The sequence below is a fragment of the Asparagus officinalis genome, chromosome 4 (genome assembly GCF_001876935.1).
Source record: "Asparagus officinalis chromosome 4, Aspof.V1, whole genome shotgun sequence".
Taxonomy (NCBI): Eukaryota; Viridiplantae; Streptophyta; class Magnoliopsida; order Asparagales; family Asparagaceae; genus Asparagus; species Asparagus officinalis.
The window spans coordinates 65,796,171-65,817,177 of record NC_033797.1 but is presented as its reverse complement, the minus strand read 5'-3'; the positions used below and the strand labels follow the sequence as shown (position 1 = coordinate 65,817,177).

Below are 21,007 nucleotides of genomic sequence, written 5' to 3'. Positions count from 1 at the left end.
CTACATTAACATCAGCAGCTTTAATAAAGCTTTGAGACTATGATGCTAACCAAAATTCAACAGAATACAACAAACAATCCTTGTGAAAATTTTGATAGTAATAAATCTGGGGAATGAAATGACACATTCTTCATGTAGGAAAATCTTGCATTTGATTTCTGAGATATTTTTTTACCATCAATCATGGAAATGTTGCTGCTAACAAGTTTCATGTGAGCTTCCACATTTCTTGCAAATATCTTGCCTTTCATAATAACAACAATTAACTAAGGAGAATATAATAAGTTTTTCATAATAATATCATCTATGTGAGGGTAGAAATTGGAGATACCAAAATAAAACATACAGAGGAGTCTACAATCACACCATCATCTTTAATAAAGCTTTGAAACAATGATGCTAACCAGATTCAACAGAATACAACAAACAATCTATTTAGATCTATTGTGAAATTTTTTATAGTAATAAATCTGGGGATAAAATGTTAGTTTGACTATAAATTATCAACTATTGTGATTTGGAGTGCTTTTTTTAAAATGTCCAAGATTTACGGAGTATATACCTAAAAACTCAAAAATAAAACAAAGGGTAAATGTAATATGATTTGATTTATAGGAGTTATCTGCAACTTTGAAAACCTCAGGGCCTACCTGTAAAATATTGAAGCACAGCTGCACAGGCCTGGATTGAAAAAACAAGGGGGCAAAGCTCAGTTCTTGATGAAGATGGAAGCAGGAGCTGCAGAGGAGATTCTGAAGCTATTGGATTCTTCCCTCTCTGTTATCAAATGGAGGCTCAGGCCTTCATCAAAGCGCCGCCTTGAAACGGGTATTGATCTTTGTTTATTCTTTTTTCTCAATTATTTTTCTGGGAATTTTCATTTCGATTCAGTAATCACATTTATGCATCTGGGTCTGATCCAAATCATCACACTGAACAGTATCTGATCATCTTTTTCGTGTATTTTCAAGAATTTTGTTGAATTGGCCCTGATTTTGTTAGAAATGCACTTTTGTCTCTTTTGATTTTATTTATGTAATGTCTGGAGTTTAGAATTGTAAATCTTTTTTTTAAATTAAACCCCAAGTATTTTTTTTCCAAATAAAGGAAAAATCTTGCTCAAATGCTTGAGACCTTTTAGATAAAATAATCAACTTATTTGCTTGGTTTTCTAGAAAATAAATTTCGTACAGTGGATCTTTGCATACAGAGTTCTCCTCAGGGTTGTTTGTACTTTTAATGCATGCAAGGATATAATTTATATTGTCATAAAACTTATATTCATGCATGCAAGGATATAATTTATATTGTCATAAAACTTATTTTCAATCTGGAATTTGGGTTTGCACCATGGAGCAGTATCTTATTTTTATTTCTTTGATATTTTTATAGTACGTTGGATACCTATATCTTTGTTATGGATACTAATGTTAGGTAGGGAAGGTTATGTTGGCAATATTTTTATGGTTTTACTGCAAAGAAAAGTAAGAAAATGCAATTGTTCATAGTTTTCATGTTAACGTTCGTGCTACATAGCATTTGGATTGCTAATACATTTTCTATGCAACGATGGGTTACATTTCGATTGTTGCCCTATCTTCTTGATTGATCTGAGTTTGTTAGTTACAAGTGAAGTAGGTGATGAAGCTGAATGTACATAAGAAATTTGTTTGGCCAATCTCCAAATATTTTGGATTAAAAGCTTTGTTCTTACTTCTTAACTTAAAAAAACCAATACCATCATTTTCTCTACTAATTTGCACTTACTTTATTGTTGACGGGAAGATGATTCCTACAGTTGAGGTGGATTATAACTTTATAAGGTTTGTTCGTGCTGCTGGAATGAAATTTTACATTTAAGGTGAGTGTAATGGGGCATCTTGATTCAAATTCCAATTGCTATGTTTCACAGATGTCTTGGCTTTGTGCGCTGGACTGAGGGCTGTGGTGATGGTGGACTATGGTGGAAAGATGCCTGAACTACAAAATCATCTCTGTTCGTTGTTGAGTCTTATCAGTAAGGTGTCACCTTGTATTAGCCAATCTCAATGCTTTTATGCAGTTACTCTAAATTTAATTTAGTTTTTCCAATTTTATTATGTCATTTATTTTCTGGAGGTTTTTTTTTGCTCATTCCACCATTTCTTTCATTATTTATATATTTGTCTTATTTGCAATGTTTTCTTTATATACTTTAGGCAACAATTTTGTTCTGTAACATGTAAATCTAGTTCGCCATTATCTTAAATTATTATTCCTCCATTAGCATGAGTACTGATTTTACTTATAAAGTGAGAAGGAATAGAAAATTAGGTCGAGTCTGAAAAGATGATTCAATTCACTAACATGATAACAAATAACGAATGCATTCTTCTCGAAACAGTGATGATGGAGATTCTGAATACAGGTATTCATAAGAACTGCAAAAGGAAAGAGCTTAGAGCACAACTGTATCACAAAGCGTACCTATACCTTTTTGTTAAAATTTCAGTTTAATGGGAATATGAGAGGTTATATATTATTGAGAATTATGTTAGAAAGTTACCTAGAATTTCACAGCCACTAAGAACTCTCAGAAAGTCCCTGAAGGGAATTTCCCATTGCCCTTCTTCAAGATCAAGAGACTATTAAGCTGCAATGAAACTTATGTATCAAATAGATTGAGAAACAAAGCCATGGTGTTTTCTTTTTATACAGTTTGGACAAAACCTTGTTTAAGACCCTGTATACCCAAGTGGAACACATGTTTGGTAGGAATTGAGGTGTGCGATGAGAAACACTGCATCATAAATATGGATTTCTGCTTACAGGATGCAAAATATGTTTAAAGATGCTTAGGACTTAGGAGGTATTCCAAGCCCTCTCCTGTGAAAGTGATGATGAATGTGGATGATGACCCAAAGTGGAAAGTACCACACCAGAGCAAATTGTGTCGTTTACTACTGACGGAACCTAACATCAACCTTCTTTGTGCCAAGTTCTTGGGAAGGAAAGAAAATATGTGCAAGCAAGAGTCTTTCAAAACTAAGATTTTTATTCCTTTTCTTTTCTTTTTTTGCTATGATATGTATGGCACTCCCCCAAACAAATATTGGTGTGTTCAAATGCATATTCAGTCATATCAACACTTATAAAGGTGTAAACAATTATTCACTTTGCAAATAGGTATAGGTTGAAGCATAAGTACACATTTCCTCTTTTAAAAGATTTGTCTTTAAATTTCAGTTCTGTTATATACGAATGGCAATCACACACAGCCCACCCTACGCATTCACAGGCACGCATGTGCACACAGGCAGTCAAACACATGCGCACACGCACACACTCACACACAACACAGCACACCCTTGCGCACTAGACATGCACACACTGTAGAAAAACACATACATGTTGTTTCCTCGTATCTAGATTTTGCATAGTTCCCCTGTCCGACACCCTCTTTCTAGGTCGAAGTGCAACATGGTGTGTCCATGTCTGTCAAGGTTTCATCATTCTAAATTTTTCATCATTCTAAATTTCAAAAGGAATTCTGCAGAGAGGCTTAAGAAGCAAAGAAAGCCTAGTGCTAGTTTTTACTTTTCACATAATAGATAGATAAAAATGTTCTACATCATCTAGCTGATTATGAGGGAATATATGATCTGGTAAACTAACTAGATGTACTAGGATACTCTGAGACTGATATAGGATTAAAGATGTAGTGATATGTTCAGTTTCAGATCCAGAATTTTTGAGAAGTGGTGTCACCATATGATTATATTATTATTAGTAATTAAAAAGTTTACAACTGGCCTCAACAACTTCTCATATTTTAGAAAAGTTACATAATCGCATCGCTAGTAACACTTTACACCTTTCACAATATATGCCACTAAGAAATCATTGAGGCAATCATTACTCATTTTATTCCACAACTTGCTCTTTATCAACTTCAGAGCAAAAAAAAGCTCAGTAACGGCCAAAATCCCCACAAATCCTAAATTATATGCATTAAAAAAAAAAGAACAATAACTCACTACAAGGGCAAAGCAAGGAGCAGTCGGAGGAGGATCTACCAAAGCGGAGAACTTAGGTCGGACGAGTTATGACAAAGTGGACAGATATCAAGGGGCAAAGGAGGCGGAGAATTAGAAAAAAAATAGCAGAGCTGGAAAATAAAAGATTATTCACATTTATCCCAATTAGATTGCAAGAGACTTTTTTAAGTTGGGCGGGCGCGGGTAGACACAAGGGTGGGTCCAGTTGGGATTTAGTGAACTTATTATGTCTAATTGGTGGGTTATTAGATGGGTGTGATCTATTGGGTCTTTTTTAGGTTTCTAAATGATCTTGGTCTAGTGGATATGGGTATCTTCGGTTTTGTTGTAGGGTCACATGCTTATTAGTGTGATAAATTTTTTTGATTGGTGGGTGTTTACTAAGGTGAAGGTTCTAGTATTCCTTGAGCAAATTGGGGTCAAGTGATGCCACTATGCTCAATGTGGATCCGCCTATGGATATGTTGGTTGAATTTCAGTTTTAGTCTTTGTAACTTCTGATCAGATACCCTTTTGGTTTCTATTTCTCAACAAACTTGTTTAATGGTAAACCCCCCAAAAAAAGCTACTGCAACTGGCTGTGGAGGCCATTAACGATTGTTCTTTACTCAACTATAGGTGTCAAAAAGACTTGAGTTGTGACGCAAATGGTTAGAGGGAATATGTTGATATTACATGTATTGTAGGAAATTATTTTATTCAAAAGCTATATTGTAGGCTAACAGTCGACATCAACAAGCTTTATCACTTGTCATGGATATTTTCCCCTGATTGTCTGCTGATTTTTTTGGTTAGTTTTTTTGGTTTTTTTTTTGGGCGGGGGGGTATTGTAATGTTTCTATATTTCTAGCACTTATGCCATTTCAGTTTTTCACAGTTTACACCAAATTATACCTTGAACTATTGATTCTTGCAACTTTTCTTTATTATATCATCAAGTTTAACAAAAATATCTCATCAGCAAGAAATCTTATCATTTTTATGAGATGGTTTCTGTTCAGGAGTCAACCATTTTACTTCCACTGAGAGTAATGATCATAGATGATATGATTTATATGGTGCATCCGAAGGAACTTGCTGAGTATGCGGTGGCCAGTCTCAGTTCAGAGACTCAGCTCCTGTTCATCGACTTGGCAAAAGATCCTCCAAAGGTCTTGCTATTTCCCCTCAAGAAGTTTTATGAATATTTTATTGGCACTAACTTTTATAGTCTTATTTAATCTTCTAATCATTTTCATGTTGCTTTTTTACTCTTTTCCTTTCTTCCTGTTGTTGCAGATGTTGTTGCATACAGATCAGAACTTAGTTCTGTCAGAACTGTTATCAATTCAGAAATTATTTTTGTCTATATTCTCTGTTGATGATACATGTGCACAACCATCAGGCTGCAAGGCTATTGATAATGTATGTGCTAGTACTCCTCAGATATCAGAGCTAATCGATCTTAGTGGGATAATGAAAGACGTTCAGATTACCCTACCAACCCTCAACGGGTAATCATCTCCTCCTATTTGTTGCCTGACAAATTCTAGATTTTCTTGTGCTTCATTTGTTGAGTTCCTTAAATTCTTTGGTAGATAAACAAAGATACGCTTGGCTCCTTTGAGAGGGTTTTTGAAAGCAAATGTTTCCTGCTCAAATTTGTTAGAAGGATTAGTTTATTAGGAAAATAAGAGTACTTAGGCACATGAATTTAGTTCCATTGTCCAGGCACAAAACCTTTTCATCTTGTATCCCTATGTAAAGGGGTGTAGTTGTAGCCTCTTTCAATCCATGATAATCTACAATTATTTCACTGTTTAACAAAATTTAATGGTAGTATTAAGTTGAAGAGCCGCACAATTCACAATAATTTGCGCCACTTAGAAGTCTTCCAAAACCAAAAATAAGATGCTTGTAATTTCTTTTTGCCTAGTCATCAGGTAGAAAATGGGCGGTCAAATATATTGTTCAGTTTCAGCTCTCGATAGACATTAGCATCTTGAGGTCTTAAAGTGTGTAGATCATAATTAAAGACTTCAATCTTTGAACTTGTATGGTGTAAATCACAGATCCAACGAACATGCTCCTTCTGACGGTTCATTTTGCTTCGCTTGATCAATAGGCAAGAAAACTCAAAATTCATTTGGATTTTTGTCAATGGATCACTTGTTACTTGTACTACCTTTAACATTCTCTTTCATCTTGGATATCACTAAGAACCAAGGTTTTAAATATCGATTATCGAGGATTTATCGGACAGCCAAAATCCTTATCGAATAGCGGAAATCGGGGATATATCGGGGATAAGTAGTATTTATCGGAGTGATATACCGGATGGTGTATATATATAATATAATAACTAAAAAAATGTAATTTAACCATGCTTAATGAAATATAAACATACCAAAATGTAAATCATCATGTTTAGAATCACTAACTAATTGTAGAAAGCGGGTCAGGTTGGGTTTAAAAACTCAACAATCCAACTCAAAATGCCCGGCCGATAATCCCGATAATTAAGCCTTATCGGCTGATAAGTGCCAATAACTTGCCGATATACTCTCCAAAACGATAACTGATTACAAAACCAACTTATCCTAGCGGAGAGCTCTCAAATCTGATAACTTGGCCAATAATATCAATTATCGGCCGATATTTAAAACAATGCTAAGAACCACAGGATAGCCCTTCTACAAACTTGGATATACATTTGGAAGTGTTCACTCTGTTTCCAATTGCATTTAGTCTTTCCAGCAACCATCATTGTATAAGGTTTTCTCCATGAAGTAGGCTGTTGTATGGTGTAGACTACATCGGCACTGTAGCTCTAGAAAACTTCACTGAAGAATTGACGGAACTCATGAATTCATTGACATTGCCCTTCTTAAGTGCAGCTGCCAAATTCATATAGCTGAGCCAGCTCTAGAAGGTGAGGGTTCGGTGAAATATCAAGGCAGTTCACCAGTTGATAGGGAGATTATCTTAATGGTTATGCAATAAGCTTAGCCAATAAACAACACACCTTTCAACAATAAAGAAAATCTTGATAAAGGCGAATCCGACAGGTTTCTTAAAAGTAAAACGCACCCTATTTTTCTGAGGACGGAACACAATGTTTTTTATCCATCTTTATTGCTTTAAACCACTTGTATCAGTGTGGATGAACTTCCGCCACAGCAGGCGGAACTTCCTCCATCCACATAGAAGGTTCCTTAAGATTCATCTTTGTGTAAAGTGATTCATGTTTAAACCAGTGGTCCTTCATTCTACCCTTAAAATGTCCGAAAGATATTCATGACTTGACCTACTCTTTTATCATAAAACAGAGTTTTCTGAAACTTTTTCCTTTCCTGTCATCTATTTCATCTCATAGACATGTTTCTTATGCTGTAATTCCTGCAGATGGCTTCTTGGCTATCCAGTAGTATATCTCTTCGGCAAAGATCATGCCACCGATGCTGTTTACAATCTCTCTACCAAGTCTCTTCATATCTATCAGATCATGATCAAAAGGTTTTGCAGTTTGTCCACATTTTAGTTGCTAATCTCTTACTCACAATGACCTCATTTTAGTTACTCCAACTCTCAATGACTCATTTTGCCATATTTGCAGAAGCAGAAAATCTGACACAAAATTCGAAGAACTAATGAGGTAAGCACCTTCTGGTGAAACTTTCTAGTGGACAGAGTCCACTGAACAGGTGTTAATCTTTAAGGGGTGAGAACCCTTGGATTGGTGCATTTTAATTCCTATTCACCCTCTTTTGTACTGATTCATTGATTCTCATTTCTGGGAACCGTGTGTCCAGTGGATACATTGACTGGATAATTTCTCCCACCTTTGATTCGAGAGTTATATCATGGGCGAATTACAAGTAACCCCGCCATGTAACATGTTTTTTGAAGAAACCTCCTGATGATCTAAAATGTTCAACAAAAATTTCCCTCATCTACGATGATTGATGAAAGTAGGGTTTGGTTAGTCAGACGTCTAAATAAGACGTCCACATGCAAAACTCTAGGTTAATGATAAAAAGGGTTACTTGCCTATATACCCGTGAATCTTTCATATTTGAAATTTTAACCCCAAATATATACCCCTGAATCTTTCATATTTGAAATTTAAACCCCCAAATCTTGGTATTTGCAAAATTACCTCCCAATTCTCTCACATTGGATTTTCCTACTCCATCTTAATAATATTGGTTTCTAAATAGCGCAATGTCAAAAAAAAAATCAATAGGTTTGCAATATTTTCTCTTTAAAAACTAAAATTGTCTAGTGAGAAGGGTAGAAAAACTCAGTGCGAGAGAATTGAGGGGTAATTTTGTGAATACCAATGTTTGAGCGGTAAATTTGCAAATACGGAAGATTTGAGGCGGTACATATTCAAAAACACGTTAAAAATTATACTTTCTATTTTATGCAAAAAGTAGTTTTTTTCTCTATTGTTTTCTTTTCAACTCCCAAATGTGTGAAAGTTATAGTGTAGATGTGCTTTTAGACCTCTAGTCAAGTGCGAATGTCTGTCCAGAGGTTTGAAAAACAAAACTTTAAACGGTCATAGATGATGGGGGGTTCTGAAAAAACATGATTGATAAAGGGTGTCTCTTATAATTTACCTATATCGTCTTCGGAAATCTGATTTTGGATTCCTTTAACAGTTTCACAGTGCCCTATGATCTGAGCTTGAGAGAGGAGAAAGAGCCATGGGCTGAGGCATTTCTTGCTCGTTTGCTGGCAAAGTTTGAGTGTTGCAAGCCGGTGTGGACAAATATGCAGTTGGAGGTCAATCAGTGTTATCCACAATCAATTGTGTTATAAGCGATAGCTGAAATTAAAGCGTTGAATGTTTACATTTTTAAGCATCAGAGCTCTATAACCTGTGTTTCTCTTTGCAATTCTGGGAATCCAGACTGTTTAGGCTCGCCCCCTCTGAGCAAGATCCAACGGTGTAGGCCGCAGCCGTTAGATTGTTTGCTCCATTGCAATAGCAGTCATACTGCAAGTGTCAATTGCTTCGATGCAATAGTAATTGTACTGCAAGTTCAGCTTTTCTGTAATTGTAACTACTGCAACTATTATTGTTACATGTAGTTTGTAGTGGCAGTTGTTTGGTGTAACTATAGATGTTTCTTTTATGATATCAGGTTATTTTGGTGCTTCGATTGGGATCGGTTGAAATTGCATCATAGACCTCATATACAGCTCAAAAAGGTTGCAGATACAACTTAATATAAACCCGACATGATCCTGGGCCTGCTCACCACTACTGGACCAAAATAACTCACCAAATCGTTTCACGTGATGTGTCTCAATTTTTACAATTGTGCCTATTAGGCATAAGTCTTGTGATATTTGCAAACATGTGGGCATCCTGCCTAGAAAATTGCTATCGCGACCCGTGTAAACTAAAAGAGTTCATCTTGTATCCTAATAGCATGAAAAAGATGAGTAAAAAATATAGCACATTGGCACTGCTTTCGGCTAACAATAAGAATAAGATCATGATAGAGGGGATCAGTGCGCTTGTTTCCAACACGTGACGCCCACTCTTAAGTATTTTACATAACCCCTCTCTGGATCCAAAATTAAGTCAGTATTCAGTACGGGGCCTAAGATTCTCAATTCCATCTCTTGCATAGAAATAGTTTTCTGCAATTTCAAAGCCAAAAGAGAAAACAGATACAAGATATCTTAATTTTATCCAAACAAAGAATAGTTCCTCGATATTTACGATTAGCATTTAAATTGATACATACGGTTTCAAAAGGAAAAGGTTTTGTAGATTTTGATACCTTTACAATGACTCTTTAATCCTTGTATTTGTAGGAAAAAAAATTGAGATTCTTAATCTCGTAAAATATGCATTTGAGAACTGCACTTAAACTGCTGCAGTTATATATGTTGTGTATGCCAGCAGTACTGGAATCCAGAAGCAATATACAGGAGCATGAAGTACAGGGTTCATATCGTAAGCTTTCACCAGAGCTCTGCATTGCTGCGACATTCAAAAGAAACCAAGAATTGTAAGCAAAATTCATTCCTCCATTCAATACATGTTACACGGATATATTTTCTATCTTAAATCATATCTATGAAAAATTAGATATACATGAAAATTTGGCTATCCAACTTGAATCATACTTAACTATCTCCATAACAAAAATAGTGCACAAAAGGTAGAAGGTGGTTAAGGGCGATGGGTAAAAAACAAGCCTGGGGCGAGGGGCAGTGGGGTTGGTTCTAGTGAGGATGGTGAGGAAAGTTGAAAGTTCAGGGGGTTTTATGAGACACCCCAAAGTAAGTTCAGGGGGTTTTATGAGGGGTTTTATGAGACACCCCAAAGTTCTGGGGGGTTTTGTGAGACCGAGCATCCAAATTAAACTATAATGACTGTGTACCCAAAAATATAGATCTGATCAATTATTACACTGTTGGTTTATGTATAACGCTCCACTACAAATTGAATATTATGTTCCCAGGATCCATCATTAAGATCCACCCATTTTATGACGAGTAAATGTATGTTCAAGAAACCTCATAATTATTTGGTTTCTTCAATTTGAGGCATCTTAACAGGTCCTAAGGCAGACCTTATTTTCTTAACTATTAAAACAAAAAAATGCAAGAGTTGTATCCAAAAAAACTCGATGCTTACCTTCAAGTGTTTCCACAAAATCGCCAGGCAAATCAGCAAAAAGAATTTTCTCAACCAACGCCAGCTAGAGAAGCAAAATGCATCACAAAAAATTCTATGTTTAACATGTCTCTTCCCCTCTACAAACTGATCATCTTCTTTCTTCCCTGACAATGAGAAGAAGTGCGTCCTATACGCTGTCCTTTCTGAAGTCAGAACAGCAGCAACTAAAATTGTGGGTAGAACAACAAAGCATAGGTGAGGTATAACAACTACCATAACATCAGGCACCCCAATATACCCGCTAACATTCCAACCTTTGTAGTTCATGTATGCCATCTTATTACTTTCAGTAAAAATATGCCCATAAATCCAAGGGAAGAACATGAGATAGAGCACATATAAGAAAATTCCTGTCCATATAATTGGAGCCCTAGAAAGCTCCATCAAGACCCAAAATGCACCAGGGAGCATGCATTCCCTCTGACTTCTCCCGGTGAAGCTAGGATTGACTCTTTTGTATGTGTAGGGTTGCTTTGAACACATTAAAAACGCTTGGGGCATAATCAACAAAGAGAATATAAGTGCAATAACCGTCCACAAAATAGGATGATACATCGCAGCCCACTGAATACCCATAACATAGAATTCCCTCCATCTCCAATTAATTTTGTAAGGAAGTCCATTAATAGAGAGAGGCCTCAGTTGGCTATAATTAATACTTCCTGAAATGTCGATTGCTTCTATTTGCAGCCAATATCGATCTGGAGATGAATCTACAAATGCCCTCCAATTCCATGGGGCCACATACAAGTCCCCTCGAGTTCCATTATCGTCAAGCTTTACCATTGAGGAATCTAGCACCAAGCTAAGAGTCCCGGGCAGAGAATCATATATTTTTGCAGAAACAGAAACAACCCTTTTCGTTGTGAAAATTAGAGCTCTTATGGTGTCATATGACGATGTTCTCATGGTTTGACATTTGTAGTCACGCAAGTACGAAACCCTTTGCATAAATCGAGAATCCAGAGGAAAAGTAGGCAATATAATCATATCCCGGGATCCAAACTTGAAATCAGTGTCTAAGAAGGACACGTGACCAGAATCAATTGCAACTATCCTCATAGCTCTATTCTTTCTCCAATCACCCATCTCCCACTCCCAAAATTCTTTGGCAGGTTCAGCTTTCAAAGAGCAATTCTGCTTACCAATATCATGTGCAGTTCCTTGTTGAATGTTAAATTGATAATATTTTCCCGATGGCAGAGTATGAAAGCGCTTTAGATTCTTCCCAAACCTTGTATGAAGATGCCCACAAAGATAGGTTGATATGGAATGCTTAAGAAAGACATCTCTCAAACTTTTCCCTGTATCTGATGATGCTGAAAAGGACAGGGGGAAGTGCCCAAAGGATATTTTTGTTATGGATGACTTTGGTGCTTCGGCGTCCCATTGTGAAAGTTCTGCATCTAAATCTGCAAGTAATTTGTCAGTTGGATGACCGAAGAGATTTGTTGGACCACGTAGACCAATTTCCATTGTGCTATCTAAACCGATAAAAACATGCTTCCATCCTCCATTCTGCATTTTGATGATAACCTTAATATCAGAAGTATTATAGAAATTGTCTCAAGAAGAATAATGAAGAAAATGACAACTAGAGTAAGTAAATAAGAAATCTATTTCCATATAAATGAAGACAAGAGAAAAGAAAATGCACCAAAATTTCGTTTTGTTTGTCTAATTATTGAAAATTAACGCAAAAAAAGCAACAAGGGGCCAATATGTTCAATATTGTGGAATTGTGTGCCAATTGAAGGTGGACTAAATGCAAATTATTTTATTTCATTTTTACTCTGTTCACGTGTTATGTTATGTTAAACAAGCATAAATTAAAATTTAAAAATCCAAACGTACAACAAGATAACTTCACAGAGAAAAGAACCAAATGTGATCTCTATGTAGAATACAACAAATATTCCTGTGGGAAACATGATTCACTCGACACAAATTGGAGATTGGATCTGTTTCACATTAGTAGTTGAATACCCAATCACAAAATATGTAAAATATAACAAATATTTCATGAATGGTTAAGATAACATGTTTTCAATAATTTAATAGAAATTCATAAAGAACTTGAGGAACTCGAAAGAAGGATCAGTTTCTTGAATGCTGGTGCACAGATATTAAGGAAATTAGAATATTGCCCCCTTTTGATACCAATAGTGATGGTTAAAATTTGCTCACCTGTAATGTGATGCTTTGGACATCTCCTTGTCGTCTCAGCCTTGAGTTCAAGCTATATTTCTGATAAAAATCATATGCTCCACCAACTTCTGGCACCCCAAAACAATCATGGTTCCCTCTCAGATCATAGAAAATTTTCTCATCCAGTCCACTCTGCTGAATGATTTCTTCCATTGTGTTTCTGTATTCTATCCACTCTGCTTCCTCTTGCTTCATGGTTAGCAAATCTTTGCTTTTTCCATCTACCAGTAAATTAGTTAAAAAATTAAGAACAATCAGTTTCCAAGATGACGGTCATTTTTTTATTTCTAGCAAGTATAACCATCTCAATATAATACATAGAGAAAAAATGGTCAGTGAAATTAAATATGATGACTCGGTGGGAAATGTAATGTCATGCATTTTTTCCTTCATTTTGTGCATGCAAACTCTGGTCTGATGGAAATAAATGGTGCAAGATTTGAACTTATCTGGTCCCAAAATTCTTGAATATCCAATGTAAATGATAAGGATGAGCAAAGTGCCGGCAAAATGCAGGCAAACTTTGCAGCTGCTAAAGCAGATGCATGTTTTATTTCGCAGGATAGAATGGTACAATAACCCAGTTTATCAGCAACAACGAACAACATACGAAGAGGCCATTATTATCGTTAAACAATAATAGTTCTCCAACTCATTGGTTTCCTGGGCTTCATATCTGGTTCACTTTTGTGAGTTGTATTTGCAATGTGGCATGAAGAGGCCATTATTTGGTTTGCTAGTAATAGTATATGACAAATCGGCCACATGTCTAGACCTTCCGAAATGTTAATCTCAAAAGTAAATAGTTATTAAAGTAAATGTGCAAGATAAGAGAATTTAGGTTGAATAGAAAAAGAAAGTGGTAAATCTTTAGGAAAAGAGCTTAGCATACACACACACACACACAAACACACACATATATATAGATCTACACACACACATACATACACACACACTAGGTTTTATGCATGTGCAATGCACATAGCAAAATGTCATGATTAAGTATTTTTAATTTATTTCCTCATTAAAATTTGTTTCTCGGTTTCACTTTAATAGTTTTTGCTCACTTATGTCTCTAAGCTTTAGCATTGTGATTATTTATTTTCTTTGATGCTTATTTGAATAGACTACATTGAATTTAAATTTTTATGTTGATAATTGAATTGACATGGAACAAATGTAATCCAAAGCTAATTTGAATTTTCATGTTATTTGGACTAATATGAAACCAAGCTTTGCTTAAGAAAGTAAAGTATTGCAAAAATAAAAAATACTTAAAAAATAGCACTATAAAAGCAAGGCGAATAATTAAAGCCAATAAGCCAAGATGATTGATTAAAAACGGGTTAGAACGAAACTAAAGAGAATATGAAGCTATTCTTAATCATTGATAGACCTCATAAAAAACTATAAACTACAGATTAATGCTCTCTAGTACGCTTTTACATGATTAAAGTATCCACATAAGTATATAAAGTACTAAAAATAGTTTATGAATATCCCTTCTAAATATTCCTAATTTTACTAAAAAAATAAAACTATTCTATATAATATTTAGAAATAAATTTTTTATTCCTTATGTTTCATTTGTTCTATTGAGTCGAGATCAATTCTTCTCTACCTTTATCTTTTTCTCGTGCAATTTAAGAGTGATGTCTCCATCATCTACATCGATTATCACTTCAGGTTGGAGGTGGATTTCTTGTACTGTTATCTTTTCTTAGGTTCGTTTATCTTTTCTTAGGTTCGTTTATCTTTTGCATACTCATCTTACTTAACAAAGAAGTTGCAAATATTTTCAATGTTCAACACAAACTTCTAGAAATATGAATTTTAATTGTTTTTCCGTTTCAATGAGAATTGTTATAGCCGTTTTAGTGATGGAAAATAATATCTAATCATTGGCAGACAAGTATCCCACATTATGCATAATCAAGTCAACATCTCAAAACAATCAAGGGCCTAACTCAGCATGGTTTTAAATATACGCCGATAATCCGATATTATCGCCGAGTTATCGGATTTGGGAGCTTTCCGCTAGGATAAGTAGAATTTTTAATCGGTTATCGTTTTTATGGGTTTATCGGCGAGTTATCACGATAAAGACACTTATCGGCCGATAAGGGAGGCTGAAAATATTGGTTTTATCGGCGTGAGTTTGAGTTGAATTGTTAGGTAATGGGCTGTTACTTAGTGAGTTCTTAAACCCGACCTGACCCGTTTTTGACAATAAAATGAAGTTTCTAACTTCAAGTTCAGCCCTAAACCGTCGTGAATCTCTCTCCCTCTCTGTGCGGTTGTTCTCCGAGCCTCTTCGAACTCCATCGAGCTCAAGATCTCTGTTCCCCTCTAACTCCGTTGACCTCGTCGCTCGCCTCCCCGACCTCGAAGCTCACTTCGCTGACGTTTATATTTCAACAAGCATGGTTAGATTATATTTTTTTGGTTATTATATTATATATACATCATCCAGTATATCACTCCGATAAATACTACTTATCCACGATATATCCCCGATTTTCGCTATCCGATAAGGATTTTGACTATCCGATAAATCCCCGATAACCGATATTTAAAACCTTACAACTCGATTGACTCAATACGCCGACATCTTACTAGGACGACTCGAAAAGCGTCACCTATCGACGACTCGAAATGTGTTACATGTCAATGACCCGAAAGGCGTTATGCATCAACCCCTGGCTGAGTCGACTACCTAACTACTCCACTCGGCCGACACCTTGCACGAACGACTCAAAAGGAGGTACTTATCGACCATCCAACAAGTAAAAAGGCGACGAAATGCCTAGAGCCTTGAGCCTCTCCTGTGCACTGATGATCAATCACCTATCAATAAATGTCATTAAATGCATTATAGGCCGTCAGTCCATGTCCGGCCGAAGTTACCATCACACCTCTTCTTCCACTACTATAAAAGGAAATATTATTTTCAATGATAAGATAAGCTTCTTTCTCACTACTCTCTGAACTTAAGAACTACTACAGTTCCTTTTACTTCTCCAAACAAACAGTTCACTAACTTGATCGTCGGAGGAATAACCGGGGGAACCATACCCTGTCCTCTTACGATTTGTTACTTATGCAGGGAGGAGTAGCTTGCTCAAGGATCAAGCATTCGGAGGGTTAGAGAACCTCCATTAATTTGATCACTCCCACCATTTGATTGTGTGATTCTACACATCAACAAGAATAGAGGTTAATTTAATATATACAATTTTTGTTCTAATTTATTACTTAAATAATGATACGAGTTACCTATTTTTCCTCTGTAATAAATTCTTCTGTTGTACATCTAATAAGAGTTTATGATGTATCAAATAATGCTACATTTGCTCTATCTGTGTCATTTTCTACGAGGATCTGAACTAAATAACTATATTTTTATTATCAATTTGGCTTAGATTATAATGTTAAAATTTAATTTTGATGTGTTTATTTTGTGAAGAATAAATATTACTCAACTCTCGTACTATGTTATCGGCAGTCTATGTCATTTATCATTTGGACACTCTTATTAATATTTTCTATCCATCTTATTGTTACAACCTTTGCAAGCATAGAACAACAGTTCAACTCTATAGGAAATGGTAGTTATCTTTACATTATATGCACAATAGCATGTCTGCATATTAGTAAACTATTTTTTGGTTTAATTGTGTGAATTTTAGAGTAGGTCTTGTAAATCATACTTCTTTTGAATGTTGTGATGAATGTATATATCAATAATTTGAATTTGTATTGTATTTGTAAAAAGCATTGATTGAGATGCTTTTATATTGGTAGCTTATTCTGACTGCATATTAGCATTAAAATGTAATATTTTTCTTTATTGTGTTATATGGATGTCTACTTGGTTTACTTACCATTATATTATTCCTTTAGTAAGTTGTATCTTTGGATTAATAGATATTGTTAACGCAATTTACGATGACATGCATATTTTTCCTACAAATTTGAGACGGATATAAGGTGGATTTTATGTTTAGTGTTCTTTAATAAGAATTTTAGTAATGAATTATGTTACATTCATATTTAAAGGTCTTGAATTTTGAATATTAAACAATTTCTCTTTTCTTTGCCAAGTTTGGTGCTTGTAATTTTCATATTTCGTATGTTGGTGGTGAGTTTTTAAATTTTAGGATATTTTTTACAACTCTGAAATTTTAAAGGCGCATTTTACAATTATTAAAACTTTGGGTTATTTTTTGTAAAATTTAAATTTTTTGTAGCTTACTAATAATTTCCAGATTTGATGAGTACTAGTTATAAATTTTAAAAATTTAGGGTTTTTGTGACTTTTACCTTTTGAGGGAATTTTTATAATTTTTATAACAATGAGGTTTTTTCATAAATTTTAAACTTTCAAGTGCCTTATGGTAATTCCTTGAATTCATTTATGTTATTTGCAAGTTTTAAAAATTTAAAATTTTAGGGTGCTTTTTATAATTTAAAATTTTGAGGTTGTTTACACAATTTTTGAGATGTTGAGGGTGTTAATTGTAAATTTATGTTTGTTGTTTTAAGTTTTGAAAAGTTAGGTGTTTTATGTATTTTAAACTTTTGAGGGAATTTTGTGCAATTTTTGAAACTTTTTGGGTTTTAAAAAAAAATCATGTATTATAATATGTTAGCTATGTGTGATTTCTTAATCTTAATTGTTTTAAATTGTTGAGCTATAGGTAGTTCACGTTGGATTAGTATAAGATATAATTAGTATTAGGAAAGATTAAGATTTAAACAAAATATTCAAAAGAGTGTTTCTTATATATTATTAATCTTATCTTTTTAAATTGTTGAGTTATAGATAGTTCATGTATGGTTAGTATAAGATATAATTAGAATTAGGATAAATAAATATTGAAATAAAATATTCAAAATAGTAAAGAGTAATATTGACCATAGAAAGTCTTTCTCTGAACTCATGCTTTTAAAGCTGGAGTTGATAATATATATAGTATATATATATAATATATATATATATATATATAATTATATATATATATTATATATATATACTATATATATATATATATATATATTATATATTATATATATATGATATTCCATATTTATTACGAACTCATGCTTTTTAAAGGGAGTAGATATATATATATATTATTATATATATATTAATATATATACTATATATATATATATATATATATATATATATATATATATTATATAATATATATATATATATTCCATTATTTGGGCACCCACATGTTTAGACCTTCGGAAATGTTAATTTCAAACGTAAATAGTTATTAAAGTAAATGTGAAAGATAAGAGAAATTAGGTTGAATAGAAAAAGAGAGTGGTAAATCTTGAGGAAAACAGCTTGGCATCCATATTTGGTTAATACCCTTACGAATTATCGCTATTCAACATTCATCATAGATTTATAGCAGGTTTCAATTATGAGCACGATGGCCTATTAATAGGAATAACAAGCCATTGTTTAGCTTAGCAAATAATCAGAGGGATTCAATGAGAAGTTAAAGTAATAGGGTGATAATAAAACAACTTTAAAGCCATAGAAATGTAAAAAGATGCTTTTGAAATTTGTTTTCACACTCTATGTAAGCATTTCCATGTCATAGATCAAGACTAGTTGGCAGCATATCAAAAGATCATCCCGTCTACGTTATTACTGCTTTCCAACAACAAGAGGGCTCACCATCAATCCACAATGCTTGCTGTACTCACTATCAAAACTCCAGCTTTTGTGCAGAACTAGTGAAGAAACTCCAACATAGAACATTTCAAATTAATAAGACTCCCGAAAGATAGATCCTACTCACAATAATATCATTGAATCTATGATTCAATCAAGACACAAGGCCCTTCAAAATTAAAATGCATGAAGCAGGTGGAGGAAAAATCAAAAAACTTTTTTACTGAAAATCCACCTAATCAGTAACTTAGCTCAGTTCAGCAAAAGATTGAGCATCAAAATGTAACCCATTACTACCATAAATCGTCAAAAAGAAACTTGATCCTTGTGAAATTCCATTGGATACCCATCACTAATTTAGGCATAAGCAACCAAAATCCACCATCAAGCATCCAAACAATGGAGGGGGGGAAATCATCATCAACAACAACAACAAAGGTGAATAAATATCTACCGACCGGCGAGATCGCCGGTGATGAGGACGAGGGAAGGCTTGATCATGGAGAGGGCGGGGCCCACCAGCCTCTTGAAATCTTGAGCTCTCTCGGGGTGGAAGACGCTGAAGTGGAGATCCGACAGCTGGACCGCCCACACCACAGACTGGGGCCCACCCTCGACGTCGATCACGCTCCTCCTCCTCCTCTCCCTCTCGCTGCCTCTCGCTGCTGCTGCTGCTGCTGCTGCTGCTGGATCCGGATAAGGGAACAGAGGCAAATGAGAGCAGCAGAAGAAAAGAGTATGGAGAAATCCTCCATTTCGATCTCGACATTTTGGGCTCGAATTCCTCCGATCTTGGAAGAAGAGCCCCGAACGAGGGAGCGAATCAAATGAGGTTTGGCCTCATTGGATCTGGTACTTATTAGACCCGACCCGGATAGGATCTGACAACTTTTTTCCTCACATGTTTTTTTCCCCTCAAAATCATTTCTCAAGTTCAATTTATACGTAAATCACTTTTAAAATAGATATTTTTGTAACCAATCACCTTCTACTCAAAAGTTTTACTACGAGTACAAAATTAACCTTAAAAACTCACATTGAAATCAAGGACTCATTTTTTCCCCTAATATTTTAGGTATTATTAGCATAAAACTGATGTACATTGAACTTGATTTTTTTTAAGCTTATCTCTATTTTTTTTAAATAGTGAAAGTGCGACTAGAAAGTGGTCGATTGTAATAAAAACCTGTTATGGTGTTCACTCACCCAAGATACAGATATTTGTAAAATGATACAATGAGAGTCCTAGTCAACTTTCAAAAGTTCTAGGCATTTGATTCCTTAGTCGAATTACAAACCCAAGGCACGATCACAGAGGACTCGACCCTCACCAACTTATCAAGTCGACTCTATGGTGTCGTCACCAAAAGCGATATTGGTCGGCACGAGAGATCCTGACCTCCCATACAAGTCGACATCTTTATATCGACTCAAGAGACGATTATTAGTTGAGACGAAACAACATTCCAACCAGTCGGACATGCCGACATTCCTGAGTCGACGCGAAAGACGGTGTCGGTCGATCCTATCATAAAGGACGACCTTACTTAGGAAATTCGACCACTCACTAGGCAATTCTCAAAAGCAACTGGAGGGACATCCTCTGCTATCAATTAAATTGAGAATTCGACCCCAGCTCCAAGCCTCTATATCCTAGAGCATATGTCGACATCTTCGTCCACCTCGGACAAGCCTTATCTGAATTTTGGCCTAATAAGTCTCTATGACTTGTCAGCTCAATCACTTCCCGGAGAATGCGAAAACACCATCTCCCATGTCGAAGTGACTTCCCCTCCGGTCGCTAGCTGACACCTGAAAAGCGAGGGATGATTCAGTATACCCACGTGACTTCTGCCACGCTATCAATCACTTCCCGGAGAATACGAAGACACCCTCTCCCGTGACGAAGTGACTTCCCCTCTAGTCACCAGTCGACATCTGTGAAGTGATGACTCACCTTCCAACTCGCACTATGTCACCGCCATTTGCATAGCGAAGTGACCAGTCTGCGAAGGATGATCCTCTATATATACAAATGCTATTGGCCATAACCAAAGAAAAAAAAAGGAAAGGAGCGAGGTGAGCAATCTAAAACCCCCTAAAGTATAGATGACACAAAAACAAGAACACACAGTTCTTCGTCCATACAGAGAAGCTCACGTAGATCCTCTGGGCACGCACAGTTCTTGCCACCTTAAAAATCACATTGGTTCTTGACCTTCCTCTTCCCCACTCGAGTTTCACTAACTTGATCATCGGAGGAACCACGGGGGAACTGGTCTTCTCCCTCTCACATGTTCTTCTTGTTTGTGCAGCGTGGACATCAAGCCCTCGTTCGAGAATCAGGCATAAAGTTGAAGAATGGAGCGGGCCCTCCAT

The 21,007-nt window shown here is 35.4% G+C and overlaps 2 protein-coding genes across 6 annotated transcripts; one reads left to right on the top strand and one right to left on the bottom strand.

Moving 5' to 3' along the window:
• Positions 676-9,185, top strand: LOC109837613. Of its 5 annotated transcripts, none has more exons than XM_020405931.1 (7): positions 680-828; positions 1,913-2,022; positions 5,024-5,188; positions 5,316-5,530; positions 7,422-7,532; positions 7,633-7,671; positions 8,684-9,185. In XM_020405931.1, the coding sequence occupies exons 1-7, from the start codon at positions 720-722 to the stop codon at positions 8,841-8,843; spliced, it is 909 nt and encodes a 302-aa protein (XP_020261520.1). In that variant the 5' UTR covers positions 680-719; the 3' UTR covers positions 8,844-9,185. The 5 variants fall into 5 exon arrangements, with proteins under 5 accessions (XP_020261523.1, XP_020261520.1, XP_020261521.1 ...); XM_020405932.1 differs by having other exon boundaries at positions 681-828; positions 5,039-5,188; XM_020405933.1 differs by lacking the exon at positions 680-828 and adding an exon at positions 1,571-1,823.
• Positions 9,427-21,007, bottom strand: LOC109838833 (putative metallophosphoesterase At3g03305). The gene is made up of 6 exons (XM_020407257.1): positions 20,761-21,007; positions 19,087-19,467; positions 12,910-13,151; positions 10,681-12,240; positions 9,818-10,020; positions 9,427-9,674 (listed from the first exon to the last, which is right to left on the bottom strand). Exons 1-5 carry the CDS (start codon positions 21,005-21,007, stop codon positions 9,904-9,906), a joined length of 2,547 nt encoding a protein of 848 aa, XP_020262846.1. The 3' UTR covers positions 9,427-9,674; positions 9,818-9,903.